At 41.1% G+C, this 14,054-nt stretch overlaps 6 protein-coding genes across 6 annotated transcripts; 3 read left to right on the top strand and 3 right to left on the bottom strand.

Annotated features, from left to right (window-relative positions):
* Positions 1 to 657: 657 nt before the first annotated feature.
* On the top strand, positions 658 to 3,839 carry I206_101640 (uncharacterized protein; the record flags this gene model as incomplete). Its single annotated transcript, XM_019158095.2, has 10 exons — positions 658 to 697; positions 773 to 831; positions 926 to 1,030; positions 1,093 to 1,371; positions 1,456 to 1,608; positions 1,663 to 1,812; positions 1,862 to 1,972; positions 2,014 to 3,448; positions 3,511 to 3,752; positions 3,816 to 3,839. The coding sequence occupies 10 exons, from the start codon at positions 658 to 660 to the stop codon at positions 3,837 to 3,839; spliced, it is 2,598 nt and encodes an 865-aa protein (XP_019008708.2).
* A 1,792-nt stretch (positions 3,840 to 5,631) lies between these two features.
* Positions 5,632 to 6,772, top strand: I206_101639 (uncharacterized protein; the record flags this gene model as incomplete). Its single annotated transcript, XM_019158096.1, has 2 exons — positions 5,632 to 6,582; positions 6,677 to 6,772. The coding sequence occupies 2 exons, from the start codon at positions 5,632 to 5,634 to the stop codon at positions 6,770 to 6,772; spliced, it is 1,047 nt and encodes a 348-aa protein (XP_019008709.1).
* Positions 6,773 to 7,061: 289 nt separating this feature from the next.
* On the bottom strand, positions 7,062 to 8,088 carry I206_101638 (uncharacterized protein; the record flags this gene model as incomplete). The annotated part of the gene is made up of 5 exons (XM_070202432.1): positions 7,062 to 7,169; positions 7,249 to 7,407; positions 7,494 to 7,797; positions 7,872 to 7,948; positions 8,017 to 8,088. 5 exons carry the CDS (start codon positions 8,086 to 8,088, stop codon positions 7,062 to 7,064), a joined length of 720 nt encoding a protein of 239 aa, XP_070058533.1.
* A 355-nt stretch (positions 8,089 to 8,443) lies between these two features.
* I206_101637 (uncharacterized protein) lies at positions 8,444 to 10,091 on the top strand (the record flags this gene model as incomplete). The annotated part of the gene is made up of 7 exons (XM_070202431.1): positions 8,444 to 8,576; positions 8,663 to 8,755; positions 8,812 to 8,932; positions 8,992 to 9,368; positions 9,436 to 9,665; positions 9,719 to 9,824; positions 9,883 to 10,091. 7 exons carry the CDS (start codon positions 8,444 to 8,446, stop codon positions 10,089 to 10,091), a joined length of 1,269 nt encoding a protein of 422 aa, XP_070058532.1.
* A 107-nt stretch (positions 10,092 to 10,198) lies between these two features.
* Positions 10,199 to 10,887, bottom strand: I206_101636 (uncharacterized protein; the record flags this gene model as incomplete). Its single annotated transcript, XM_019158099.1, has 3 exons — positions 10,199 to 10,331; positions 10,469 to 10,547; positions 10,719 to 10,887. The coding sequence occupies 3 exons, from the start codon at positions 10,885 to 10,887 to the stop codon at positions 10,199 to 10,201; spliced, it is 381 nt and encodes a 126-aa protein (XP_019008712.1).
* Positions 10,888 to 11,349: 462 nt separating this feature from the next.
* Positions 11,350 to 13,310, bottom strand: I206_101635 (uncharacterized protein; the record flags this gene model as incomplete). Its single annotated transcript, XM_019158100.1, has 6 exons — positions 11,350 to 11,642; positions 11,702 to 11,957; positions 12,021 to 12,436; positions 12,504 to 12,696; positions 12,913 to 13,050; positions 13,182 to 13,310. 6 exons carry the CDS (start codon positions 13,308 to 13,310, stop codon positions 11,350 to 11,352), a joined length of 1,425 nt encoding a protein of 474 aa, XP_019008713.1.
* Between the last annotated feature and the right edge of the window lie 744 nt (positions 13,311 to 14,054).

Here is a 14,054-nt window from a genome sequence, read left to right as displayed (position 1 = left end):
AGTACAGACTCGTGTATGGATGAATTAGATTGCAAGCAAGTAGAGATTGAGTAAAGAGCATATCCCACGAAACAAAAATCCTTTTTTTTCAAGCTTATACCAGGGCGATAGTCGTCTGGTCATTGAAGCTGGACGATAAAGGTAACAATAAGTGTTAGGCAAGCCATATCGCATCGGTCATCAGATCCAGCTACTCTGAGCTTTGCGATATGGCAATCATAGTGAAGACTCGTGAGCTAAGTACACACGATTGAGGCAGATGAAAAGGAAGGAAGTATAATCCATTGCCCACCGCCAACAACGTCATAGCTTGGAATCTCCTTGGTAATTTCCAAATAGCGTATTTTTAATGATTTATCCCGGATTATGTTTTGCCCTTTGACCACGTTACGCGCGTTGCTAGCTGTCTGTCTTTTAGTCTTCACTACTTTCATTCCTCGCTCGGTCAGTACAAGTTGTAGCTCAAAGGTTTATGTTGTTTGTTATTCTCATCGAATTCAACAGAGAACATCAATACTTTTCGGCCATCAATCAACTTCAGATCACAAGTCACCGTTGATAGACTCGCCTCTATTCTTCTTAATCTCGATCTGACAATTACAAGATTTCCACCTATCATTTTATACAACCAAACGAAAAAGTCGAAAGAAAGTCACGATGAACGCGGCTCAGCTGCTCCAAGACTCTTTGTCGCCCAGTAAGTCCAAAAATCATCGAATATGCTTCTCTTTGCCTCAGTTGAATCTTACTAACGTTTCACTGTTACTCATAGATCAAGCGGCAAGAGAATCAGCGACTCAACAATTAGAAGCAGCAGCTAGGGATAATTTCGTAGGTTTCCCTTCTAACCTAAAATACAGCTGTTTTAGATCTACATTTCCTTTGAGTCACACAAGAATAAGCTGACGATATCTCAAATTTCTAGCATGGTTATCTCCATACGCTTGCTGTGGAGTTAGCTAACGAAAGTCAAGATCTGAATGTTCGTTATGCAGCTGGTTTAGCTTTCAAGAACGCTATCGCCGCCAGAGTGAGTATCCATTTGACTATATCCCTATGCCATCTTTATGTACTTATCGCTATGACAATTAGGACTCCATAAATCAACCTCAATTGACTGAACGATGGCTTGCTCTTCCCGATTCAGCAACAGCTCCACTCAAACAATCAACACTTTCCACCCTCGGTTCTCCTCAACATCGTGCCGGAGCGGTAGCCGCCAGTTGTGTATCAGCTATAGCAGCTATCGAACTTCCAGTAAACAAATGGCCAGAATTGATACCTCAATTACTCGAATTCGTAGGAAACCAAGAGAATCAAGGATTGAGAGTATCGACTCTTCAAGCTGTCGGTTTTATCTGTGAAGTTATTGTGAGTCCTCTTGATGCCGATGATTTTCCTCTCGAATGCAAAGAGTATCATCCAGGCTGATAGGACGAGGTGTCATTATGATAGGATCCCGAAATACTCTCGGCCAAATCCAATGAGATTCTTACTGCGGTTGTTCAAGGAGCTAGAAAGGAGGAACCTAGTCATGAAGTTCAACATGCTGCTATTCAAGCTTTGTTGAACTCGTTAGAATTCATCAGGGATAATTTCGAGCGAGAGGTAAGCTTCAAACCCCGGTCCGCTTTGTTCCACAAGCCTGACAATACTGTACAGGGAGAACGAAACTACATCATGCAAGTGGTATGCGAAGCCACTCAAAGCCCTTCCGTTACCGTACAAGTTGGTGCATTCGAATGTCTCGTTAGAATAATGCATTTGTACTATGAGAAGATGGATTTCTACATGGAGAGAGCTCTCTTCGGCGTGAGTACAATCACTTTCATGACAGGTAGCTCGGCTGACGACAATTCAGTTGACCATCATGGGTATGAAACACCACGAAGAGCCTGTTGCCCTTCAAGCGATAGAATTCTGGAGTACGGTGTGTGAGGAGGAGATTGAATTGTCACAAGCTGCTATGGAAGTGAGTCATACCACGATCCGAGCAGCACTGACATTGTGTAGGCCTACGAAATGGGAGAACAGCCATTATACGAATCAAAAGGCTTCGCTAAAGCTGCCCTTCCCGATATCCTCCCTGTCCTTCTCGAGTTGTTGTGTCAACAAAATGAGGACGATGACGAAGACGACTGGACGAAGTCTATGGCCGCTGGCTGCTGCTTAGAATTGCTTGCGAACAACGTTGGGAACGACATTGTTCAACCTGTTGTACCATTCGTGGAAGCTGGTATTACGCAACCTGACTGGCAGAGAAGGGAAGCCGCGGTCATGGCTTTTGGATCTATCCTTGACGGTCCTGACCCAGAGGTCCTTGCTCCTCTCGTCACCCAAGCTCTTGGTGCTCTCATTGGTATGATGCAAAACGATCCAAGTCTACAGGTGCGGGATACCGTTGCTTGGACATTGAGCAAGATCTGTGAAAACATGCTTCAAGTCATCGACCCCGCAGTACATCTGGAAAACCTTATCACTGCTCTCGTCATTGGTCTGAACGCATCACCACGGACATGCAACAGTTGTTGTGCAGCCCTCAACAGTCTTGTGGTACAGATCTCCGGCGACGCCGATCTATTGGGCGATGATGTGCCAACTTCAGCCATGTCCAAATATTACTCCGGCATATTAAAGGAATTGATGCCAATAGCCGAACGACCTACCAATCACGCTAATAGTCGAAGTGCCGCATATCAAACCATCTCTGTCTTCCTTGGTGCATCCGCAAACGACACATTGCCAGTTGTCCAAGAGGTGGCCGCCGCTATGCTCGCTCGACAAGAAGCTTTGTTGGGTATGCAAAACCAATTAGTAGGAATGGACGATCGAAACAACTGGAACGACATGCAAATCAACCTCTGTGTTGTCATTCAATCTTTCATCCGTCGATCACCTTCCTTAGCCGCACCATTCGCTGATCGAATCATGACCAACCTTCTGAGCTTGATTCAAGCATCAGGCAAACACGCTGGTGTGTTAGAAGATGCTTTCGCTACTGTTGGTGGCTTAGCCTCTGCCCTCGAAGCTGGTTTTGGCAAATACATGGAACATTTCACACCTTTCCTCTTCTCTGCTTTAGCTTCATTCGAAGATTGGCAGGTTGCCCAAGCTGCGGTGTATGTCGGAAGTGACATTGCTCGAGCAGTCAATGATGGACTCATACCCTACGCTGAACGATTGATGGTCGCACTTATCGATCTCTTGCGAAGTCCAGTAGTCCAACGACAAGTCAAGCCTAATGCTATCACAACAATTGGTGAAGTAGCTTTAGCAATCGGAGGTGGATTTCGACCATATCTTGAAACTACCATGTCAATCCTCAGTCAAGCCGGTTCTACTTCAGCTGCTCCAGGTGATGAGGCTATGATTGATTTCGTACAAACAATGAGAGAGTCCATCGTAGATGCTTTCATCGGTATAATGAACGGTGTAAAGGATAGTGACGGTGAGTTATACAAAGGCCAAGGACGTTGTGGATATTCACTGATAAACTCAATACTCGTTCAGTCGCCGCTATGCAACCATACGTACCAGGAATAATGGGATTCCTTAAAACCTGTTGGGCGGACGAAGATCGAACTGATTCATTCGGTACCGCATCTCTGGGCCTCATCGGTGATTTCGCTGAAGCTTACAAGGGTTCTATAAGGGATGAACTCCTTCAAGATTGGGTACAACAGGCTATCCAATGGGGTCGGACCAGGTCCGGCAATAAGCGAGCAAAGACAAACGCAGCTTACGCTCAAAACGTAAGTAGTTCAATGTCAAAGTTATTGACGAAGGGAAGGTCTGACAGTGCAACCCATTTATAGGCTATCAAGAACGCTTCGAAGTAATTTCAAAATCTATCACTGTCCGACGAATTCCAATCAGCTCCTTCAAACCTTATTTTACCAATTTCCGAGCCATTCGCATAGATTCCGGATCAACAACAACAACATATAACAATACAGCATACATCTTGCCGCGCTCTGTCGTCCAAGGACGATAAAAAGTTTTCTCAATCATGATTTTATAATGAATGTTTCACGCCGCAAGTTTGGGTTTTCTTTAGCATTTTTTTTCCTTCCTCATTTTATATATTTTTGCATAGTTATATCTCTTTTTAGATGATTTACAAATTTCTTTTCTTTGGATCTCTTCTGTCATCCTGAAATACAATACAGGTAAGTGAGTAAATTAAACTTTTTAGATTATCTTTTTCGTTATATTCAATCGTATATACCCCTCCTTCCCCTATGATGAGATGAATGGAAAAGATATATACATACCGTACTGTGGTCAATTAAGATCAACGACCTACGTTAAAGTTCGTTTCGCTCCAGCCACTCGGAAGGTGGTAGGGTCCAAACACATCGTGCAGTATCAAGCAAAAGGTAGAACCAAAAAGGTTTGTGCTTCGGGATGTGTCTGGTCTTTCTGATACTGTAGAGTCAGGAACGTATATCTTGACGTAGTCTCAAAGGTATGTTTGAAAAGTTTAGATCTTAGATCTAAGATCAAGATAAAATGGAACTTTTCGGAGTTCGGAAAAGTTTAAGCGTATCACGGTTCGTTTGTTTGTAACTGTCGAAAGGTACATTTAGAATGGAATAAATGATCGTTGTCGTCATGTTTTGATTGATAGTGTATTCAAAATAAGCAAAAAGATGAAACATGGGCAAAGCGTTTTTTGCGCTTGGATAAAAAATGATGGATTTTTTTGTATGATAATATGATCGTAACTGATTGATAAGTTTGTAAAAATGCCTCATCGTTTTGATGTTAATCTAAAGGATGTATGAGCCAACGATCAAAATATTAATCACAATCATGATCAAAATATCAAAGTCAGATAACGTCTGTACTGTTTATGTGATTGATGATTATTTATACACTGTGCTTTTCCAAATTGAAATCGAATATTACAGGAAGAAAAAATCATTTCTATACTATCTATCATTCCGGCTTTTCTGCAAATTTATTCATTTCTTTGATCCTACAAACGGGGAAGGACAAAAAAAGTTGAAATTCATTATATATAAATCTTCTAAATGATAAAGCCGATTTTAAGTTGTGTTTACTTCTCAAAACAATATCAATAATAATCTGGTTGGATCCGCCCGAAAATGTATCAAATACTAGGGTAGGTATCTGAGCGATAAAGGTATGTTTTTTGCATGGATACCAAGTACTTCGTTTTACTGATTCAATTTAAGTCAACGGGATAGTAAAAGTCGAAAGTAAGCTCAAATAAAACGACTTTAGGACTCTAAATTCGAAATTTTCGAAAGATCAAAAAATCCAATATCGATCAAGCTGTCCGTTGGGATCATGGTGTAGAAAGTATTTCCATCCTTTTCAAATACCACTAGAGTCGTCCTTGACAGTGTTACGTCCTCTGTTTCGCTTGCACATATTCAAAGTCGCTTTATTTGGCTGTTTGGCCCAATAATACATTCTTTCTCCATCCTGCAGTCACAGATCTATCTATTACGGACCAAAATACACTCCTTACCTATTTATTTCCTTGTTTTCACCAGATTCAGCCCCTGATACAAGACTCTTTCGATCGTATGCCTCCAACCGCTCCCGCTATCCGTCCTCAATTCTCTATCGTATGAGGTTTCTGCTTTGATCCTCTTCGTAATGTCGACAAATCAGGAACAGGAACTCACCTCTATCGAAGCGACTCAAACTCAAATAGAAGACAATGGATCACTTCACAAGCCTAAAAGACCTCGGACTGAATTTACTGCTATAGCAGGAGACGCCGCTATCCAAGATTCGTTAGCCTCTTCTAGATCGTCCACCGCGATTCCTCTTTTCTCTGTACCATCTGTCTCAACCATTCAGGATCATCCGCCACCTTATCGAGCCACTTCTTCTTCCTTTGGACAGTCTGAACCGCATTCGACGTTACCTTCATCGTACTGGGAGATACCGGTCTCTTCTACTTCACAATCTACCCAAGGCGAAGGGATTACTTCACCCTATCAGCAACCTAACTTTGTACCTCCTCCCACTCAAATTCCTTTCCACGATCCTAGCGCCCAACTGAAGCCAATGAGCCCCGACCCACCAACTACAGGTTCGACTCTAACAAGACATACTGCCAGGCCGTTTCCTACTCCTACAATGTCAACCAGTAGACCTCCGACTCCTTCACCTATTACGCCACACCTGTCTACTACACCTTATCATTTTCCACCTCAAGCCCATTACATCCATCAACCTCTTCCGACAAATTTCCGACCAATGTATAGTATACGTCCTGACCCAGAAAGATCAGATGACTCACTTGCAGCTCAATCTTCCTCCTTCGTCCCGTCACCTACACCTCATACCTATCGATCGTCGAACTCCACTGCCAATTCTCCTTCACCACCAATTAGAGAATCCTCAATTACACCTCACCCACCTGCAACACCTATAATTACTGAATCTAGCGCAGAAAAGACTAAAACAAAAGGAAAAGGTAAACACAAAGGTATACCTGGACCTAAAGCTCGGATACCATCTGAAGCTAAAGTCACAATAGCAGAACATATAATTGCAAAAGGTGTGACAATGGCCAATCTTGATGAATTAGCACAAATCGTAAGTCAATCGAACAGTTTCCAAGTAGTCTAAATGGTCTACTTCTACTTTACTAAATGAACCTAAGCTGATCTTGTTTCCTTCTACCTTCTAGACTGGGCTCACAAAACAACAAATCAAGTCGCAGTTGGTAGATAATCGTCAAAACGTCAGAAAACAGCTGAATGAGTTTGCAAGAGGTTTACAATAAGATCTCGCACATAAAATATGGTCAATGACCTTGGTCTCAACAAAGTGGTCAGTACAAAGCGAGAACCGTTTTAATAGGCAAAGAGTAAAGACCACTTATGTGCAGACCGGTGAAGCATTAGCTAGTAGGATAGGTAGTTGTCGTCTATATAATCTAGTATGGTCAGTATAACTCGTCAATAAGCATATAATCCATCGTGTCAGATCGTTGCCAGTTGGTAGTGAACATGATAGTATGTCGCCTACCAATCAGTGGTTATGCACAATGCTTTACATACTGTTGCGACTGCTTAATCCCTCTCATCATCTGAATCGTCTTTTCCTTCTCCTCTCTGCGACGGCAACAAACCGGATTGTTGACCTGTTATTCCTTTTTCTCTTCGTCGTTTGACGTCCCACTACAAGGCGAAGATTTGATTAGCTCATATGGGGCATACTGACACGAACCCTGTATGTTAAATCAATAAAAATACGCACGTTATGCACCCTGGCAAAATTAACTTCCATAATCGTTATTTGTTCTCTTAAGAATTCTAAATCTTCAACAGTTTCTTCATGAGACTTTTTAGCTGTTTGTAATTTATTACTGAGAAGATCAATAGCTTCTTGTAATGGATACATCAACATGATATTTGCCTAAACCCAATATTTAAGAAATATTAATAATATCCTTGAATTCGTTTAATATTCATTTGGGATATTTTTAGGAGATTACAACTTACACCTAACCATAATCCGACTTGACCTGTTTCTTCAATTTGAGCTTCAGCATAAAGTGTATCATTTAATTCAAAAAGAGTTTTTAAAGGTTCATTTTCTTTCTTTTTCCCCTCGTCTTCTTCTTCCAAATCATCTAAATCATCTTCATCATCACTTAATTTCTCTTCTTCAACTTTTTCACCTAAACTTTTTTTCCTTCTTATTTGTAAGAAATTAACAACTTGTAAAGTTTGTTCTATATCAGGTATTTTAGTTAATAATGCTTTACGTCTTTGTTGTAATGATATTTCCATATATCGGTATTTGCTATAATGAAGGAAAGTAAAAGATATTAGTAGATTTCCTGTTTGAATTATAGATTCTAGAGATAACAAACTTACGCAGTGGTTTCTTCAAATTTTTTCATTGTACTTTGGATTTCAGCATCTTTACCTCCTACATATTCGTCGACATCAGCCTGTTAAAGATAAATAATGTCAGCTTTTAAGACCAGGATATACCATCATTCAAACTCAGTCGACTTACCACAAAAGGAGCTTTAGGTATACCCCTTGGATTAGTCTCCATTTGACCTTTTGATGGACCTGCCGAAGCCATTCTTACTACTCTCTATGTATGGGACCTTCAGTTGTAATCGTTGAGAACGAAGAAGTATAACGAATGAGTTCGAAATCGTTAAGTTGAACTTGTCGAACCGGCGGAAAGAGGTTCGTGCATGACACGCGATTTCATTAGGGAGGATTTTTAATTACAACTATTTTTCTAAATAAGTCAGGCGCTTTTTGATTGTTCATTAAGATAACTGAGTAACAACAAAGGTGGAGGTTGGTCCAAAAAAGTTGAAACAGACAGGTATTCTGAAGTTATATTGAGCATTTATACGCTATCAAACCGATCGTAAGAGTCTGAATTCAACATCAACGAGCCTCACATCTATAGCAAGATCAACAAGATGAACGTCATCGATAACACTCAAGCACAAGGTTCATCTTCGACGTTACAACCTGTCGAAGAGGTGCCTCTTGCCCTCGAGGAGTACATTAGATATGGTAGACAAATGATCATGCCCGGTTTCGGTCTGCCAGGTGGGTTGCGGCTGACGTTTTCGTTGACCGGATCTTCTATCAGCTGCCACAGCTTCAAGCTTACTTAGCTGACATTATGCTTGTAGCCCAGCTGAAACTTAAAAACGCCAAAGTTGCTGTAGTGGGAGCCGGGGGATTAGGCTGTCCAACTTTACAGTATCTCGCATCTATGGGAGTTGGTATGTCAGCTAGTTAAGGTAGACCTCTGAGAAATAGCTAATCGATTATTATTTAGGTACTATTGGGATTTTCGATCACGATGAAGTCAGTTTAAGCAATTTACATCGTCAAATCCTTCATACTACAGATAGAGTAGGTATGAATAAAGCAGAATCTGCTTGTATGACCCTTTCGGCGTGAGTCCTGTCGTCTTTCAATCAATCAAAGATGTTCCTCACTGAGGTGCAGCATTCAGAAACAATCCAAGTGTGACACTTATACCTAATCCTGTTCCTATAACACCTTCAACGGCGCTCTCTCTCTTAAAACCCTATTCAATATTGGTTGATTGTACGGATCGTCCCCTGACTCGATATTTACTTTCGGACGCATCTGTTCGATTGGATATACCTCTCGTATCAGGTGCAGCTATATCTTCAGCAGGACAATGGGCAGTATATGGAGGAACAACAGTAATTGGAAAAAGAAGAGCATGTTATAGATGTGTTTGGCCAAGCGTATTACCTGGATCAGGTGGAAAATGTGAAGAAGAAGGAGTTTGGGCAGTAGTAACTGGTTTAGTAGGTACAGGTATGGCAGGAGAAGTAATAAAACTTATAATTAACAAAGAAGGTAAATCAGCTTTAAAGCGGTTTGATGAATTTGGGTAAATCAGCTGATAATTATTGAAACTGAGTAGATCTTGAACCGCTTTTACATCTTCATCATCTTTGTTCAAACCCTTTGATAAGGACTATAAGAATGAAAGGACCTTCACCAAAATGTATAGCTTGTGGACCAAATGCGACCATAACAGATGATTTAGATGTATATGGTTATGAGTCATTCTGTTCTGGAGCTATGGGGCCTGATGTAGATGATGAGAGTGGGCTAGTTGATGGTGCTGAAGGAGACAGGATAAATGTTAAGGTGAGTCCCTCCGTACACCATGAGCGGATTGAGCTCATGAATATAACTTGAAGGAGTTGGCTGTTTTACTCGATCGAAAGGACCCGAGTACGAATATAAGTCTCATAGATACGAGACCACCAGTAGAATTCGGTATATGCTCCTTGCCAGGATCGATAAGTAAGCCTAACTAGCTTTTAAAATGATAGCAGACCATGGCTAATTGGCGATCTCCCAGATATACCATTGCCCACTATTCTCAAAGATCCATCCTCCTTGCCACCATCACAAGACATAGTGTTCTTGTGTAGAAGAGGGAATGATTCTCAAATTGCTGCTGAATCTTTACGCAGGATCAAACAAGACGCTGGCATTAAAGTGAGAGATGTGAAAGGTGGATTAAGAGCATGGAGTAGGGATATTGATCCGAAATTCCCTGTATACTAGACGGGATATTGTGATTGCCCGTATTTTTACAAGATTTAGGGTCGAATCATATGACGATAAACTGCTGTTGTACTAACACAAGAATGTCTATCTTACATGCATATCCTTTATATTGGCTTAGAAAGCTCTATAACTCTATCACAATTCCCTTGACCACCTGTGGATCTGACACATATGAAAGGTGGACCTTCACCTTCATCACGTTCCCTATTATCCGGTATGACGCATTTGATATCTTCCCTATTGGCGTTATCAATGAATCGGTATCAGCGAACAGAACAGCACGTATACGGATGATCAAATTCAAGCTCTTTGGAAGTTTGGAAGGATAAAGATAGGATTTGATGGGCCGTAGAATAATTTGAAAATGAACTTACGGATATGGACATGGACAATCTGCTGGCGTGGGTACACAAGCTAAAGAAGATGGACAAACGTATCCTGCTCTACAGTGAACTAAGAAAAAGAAGGTTCAAATCAGCAGATATCTCTTGTGAAATAAAAAGTGAGAGGTCAAGGTAGTATTGACTTGCGTGTTAGGCAATAGTTGGGATTGTTATACATTGTATTTTGTGGGAAAAGAAGATCATCCAACAAATGAAACTTTGAATGATGAGCGAAACATACCACTATCCATTTCATGCCATCCTTTATGTTCTCTTTTTATTCCATTATTATTATCTCCATGATGTTGGGGTCCATGTCCACCGAATGGGAATCCATGTTGAAAAAATCCACCAAATTGAGCTAAAGTGAATGGTATTATACAGAGAAGCAGTAACACGGCTCGAAGCATGTTGGAAGACTAGTCTTGTGTGCGAGAGGTATGATCGATTGAGCCTTCAGCAGCTGGTTCAAGAATTCAGCTCAATTAAGTACGTGTTTTGATCGCAAGCGAGCTACCTGTTTATAACGAGGTTGGAAGAAAGGAACATCAATCACTTCTGAACGAAACCTTGGTAGGTTTTGGTGTTCTTTAAGAGTGGAGGCATTAGTTGTGCTTTCACCGATAAAATCCCGTTCACCAAAATCGATTTGACAAACGGTACAGTACAATCAGTAAGTTCTGTTTGTATGCTCATGAGTCAAGCAACCTTGGCAGTGCAAAGATCGTAATCTTAAGATAGTATGAATGACATGTACATTCAATGTCATGATGTATCTACATGAACCTAAATGATATTCTCTTTCATCTTATCACAATGCAACAACATCGATACCCCACCATCAGAAAACCTCATCATTGCCTGACAACCCTTTAATCTTGCTCAACAACGTTGGCCAATGTACCTCCAGATCTCACTTTACCCCATCCAATCAATCGCCAATGTTTATCAATTCTTCTTGAAAGAGCAATCTTTTCTCCTTTCTCGCAACATGCTGGTGTGTTTAATGCTATTGTTACGTCTCCTCCTTTCACAGATAAAATTCTTCCACCAGTTTGTGATGCTCCAATATTGACGAACAAAGATTCTTGAACAACCAATTTTGAAACTTTTGCTTTCTTGTTATCGTCTGTCTTTACACCCAACAATCTTCGCAAAAGGAAAACTAGAAGTCGCCAATTGTGGATCAGCGTAGTTATGATTGAAAAGCCGAGATCAACTCACCTTCAGCTTTGATCTCAGTATAGATCGAAGGACCTTTTCCTACTGAACTCATGACCATACCCAATAATCTATCGGCTCTACACAGTGCTGGATCAACCAAAGTACCAACACCGATCAAACCACCGGGCACTGCGAATTGCAAGTGATTTTGTTCGGCATGCAATGAAACAATTCGTGATCGCAATGGTCGACATGTGCAGACACCGTTTTGATCTCGAGTAATTAATCCTGGTCTGATCTCAACTTCTTGGCCGACCTATAAACGCTCATGTCAGTATACGAGTAGCTTCGACCGTCAATTGAAAGACGGGTTACTCACCTTAAACACACCCTGCAAGATGGATCCACCAGCCACACCACCCTTCAACTCGTCTACTCCAGCACCAGGCTTGTTGACATCAAACGAACGGATCACCACCATTCGTGGATCAGCACTGAAATCGTAATTTGGTGGGGCGATGTTGGTTATAGCTTGAACGACAGCGTCGATGTTGAATTTCAATTGGGCGGAAACGGGGATGATGGGTGCGAGTCGGGCGGTAGTACCTTCAACGAATTTTTTGATGCTTCCACAGTGCTCCATAGCTTCACTCTCTCTCACTAAATCCATCTTGTTTTGCAAAATCACAATGTTTTTAGGGTCCACACCAATGATTTCCAACGCAGCTAAATGTTCACCTGTTTGAGGTTGGGGACATGATTCGTTTCCTGCAATAAGAAGTAAAGCTCCGTTCACTTTGAAGCAGGTTTAAGAATATCAGCTGTTGCCGTGTAATCAAAGGTTTTAATAGCTGATACTCACTAACGGCAGCACCAGTCAACATGGTAGCCATCAAAATATCGTGACCAGGACAATCAACGAAAGAGACATGTCTCAACAGGTCCATACGTCCCTCACATCCAGCTCTCTCACATTTTGGGTTGGCTTCTTTACTTGATGGGTAGGATTTGTAGCAAGATGGTGGGGGGCAGTTAGGGTTTTGACATTTGTATATCTGATCGAAAATGCCAATCATCAGCTCTCACTTAAGACACGCTACTTCTTCTATCCATCTCCTTCTAAGTGAAACAAGGTTTGTCGCCACCTTGATTCGAGTCATATGTGTTTCAAAAACAACTCATCCAATTGACTCGAATTTCCCGGAAATTGAACTTTGGCCAAGTTTCCCTTCATACTTCTTCGCCACCCAGAATAAGAACGAAATACTCACTTTGGCATTAGCATAACCTAATTTGATAGTGATATTTCGCTCCAACTCATTCTTGAATCTAACGGTTTGTACTCCTGAGATAGCTCTTACAGTCGATGATTTACCGTGAGCTACATGACCAATGGTACCGATGTTTATCTATAATGAATCAACAAATCAGCATGTATATTATTTGTGCAAACCTCTCATCGTTCTGAGGAGTTACAGCCACGTCTCCTTCCGATTCTGACGGCGAGTATTCTCGTTTGCAGGATACAGTATCAACTCACTGTAGCTTGTTTCGAAATTACTTCGGGTGACAGAGCAGTCAACTTTGTAACGTCGATTTGCACTTCTTCTAATGGTCCAGAAGGGCCAGAAGCTGCAGCAGCAGCTGGATCATTGATGGAGTCAGACATGATGTGTATGCCTGTTAATCGTTTTTCTTGTGTCGAATGAACTAAGTTCAATTGCTCTTCTGCTTTATATTCTCGTTGTTTCAATTGACTTCTATCGAGGTTGATATATTTATTGAGCTTGCAAATGATACCTTCTTTGTTATATTGATGATGATACGATGATTTTGCACTTTTTAAATGATGATGAAGAAGTAAAGAAGTGAAGATTGAGATATGGACAATAAAATATCATCATTTATTAACGAAATTCAGATTATCGCGAGTCAAGTAGTTCAACCTAAAACCATGCGACGTTGAGAAAATGCCACATTTAAAACGTATATGACAAGTACTAGCGGAATTATTCGGTAATTAGTACTTGTCACTCCCCCCAATTCACCTCCACCATCAAGCAAGTTGTATATAAAGATTCACCCATAATCATATTTCATGTTATTCTTTCTCCCAATCCTTCCTTTCATAAAGGTAAGCTAACACATACATCACCTGAGAAAGTGAGGAGGAAATGCTGACAATAAGACTCATCTCTTAGAAATGATGATACCTTCTCGGCAGCAGAGATATGAAACCTCGCTCCTCTTTTCACAAAGATTAGAGTAAAGATGCGATGGGATCAAGATATCTGTCGTTCGGCAGCCAACTTACCTTGTTATCAAAGGAACGGCTATGAATAAACGGTCTGACTCCTTATAGACTGGAAGGATTTCTCAGTGACTCTCATGGTGTATAGTTCAGTGCTTGTAG

Source organism: Kwoniella pini, chromosome 2, assembly GCF_000512605.2.
Source record: "Kwoniella pini CBS 10737 chromosome 2, complete sequence".
NCBI classification, from domain to species: domain Eukaryota; kingdom Fungi; phylum Basidiomycota; class Tremellomycetes; order Tremellales; family Cryptococcaceae; genus Kwoniella; species Kwoniella pini.
This window is presented reverse-complemented; position numbering and strand designations above follow the sequence as displayed.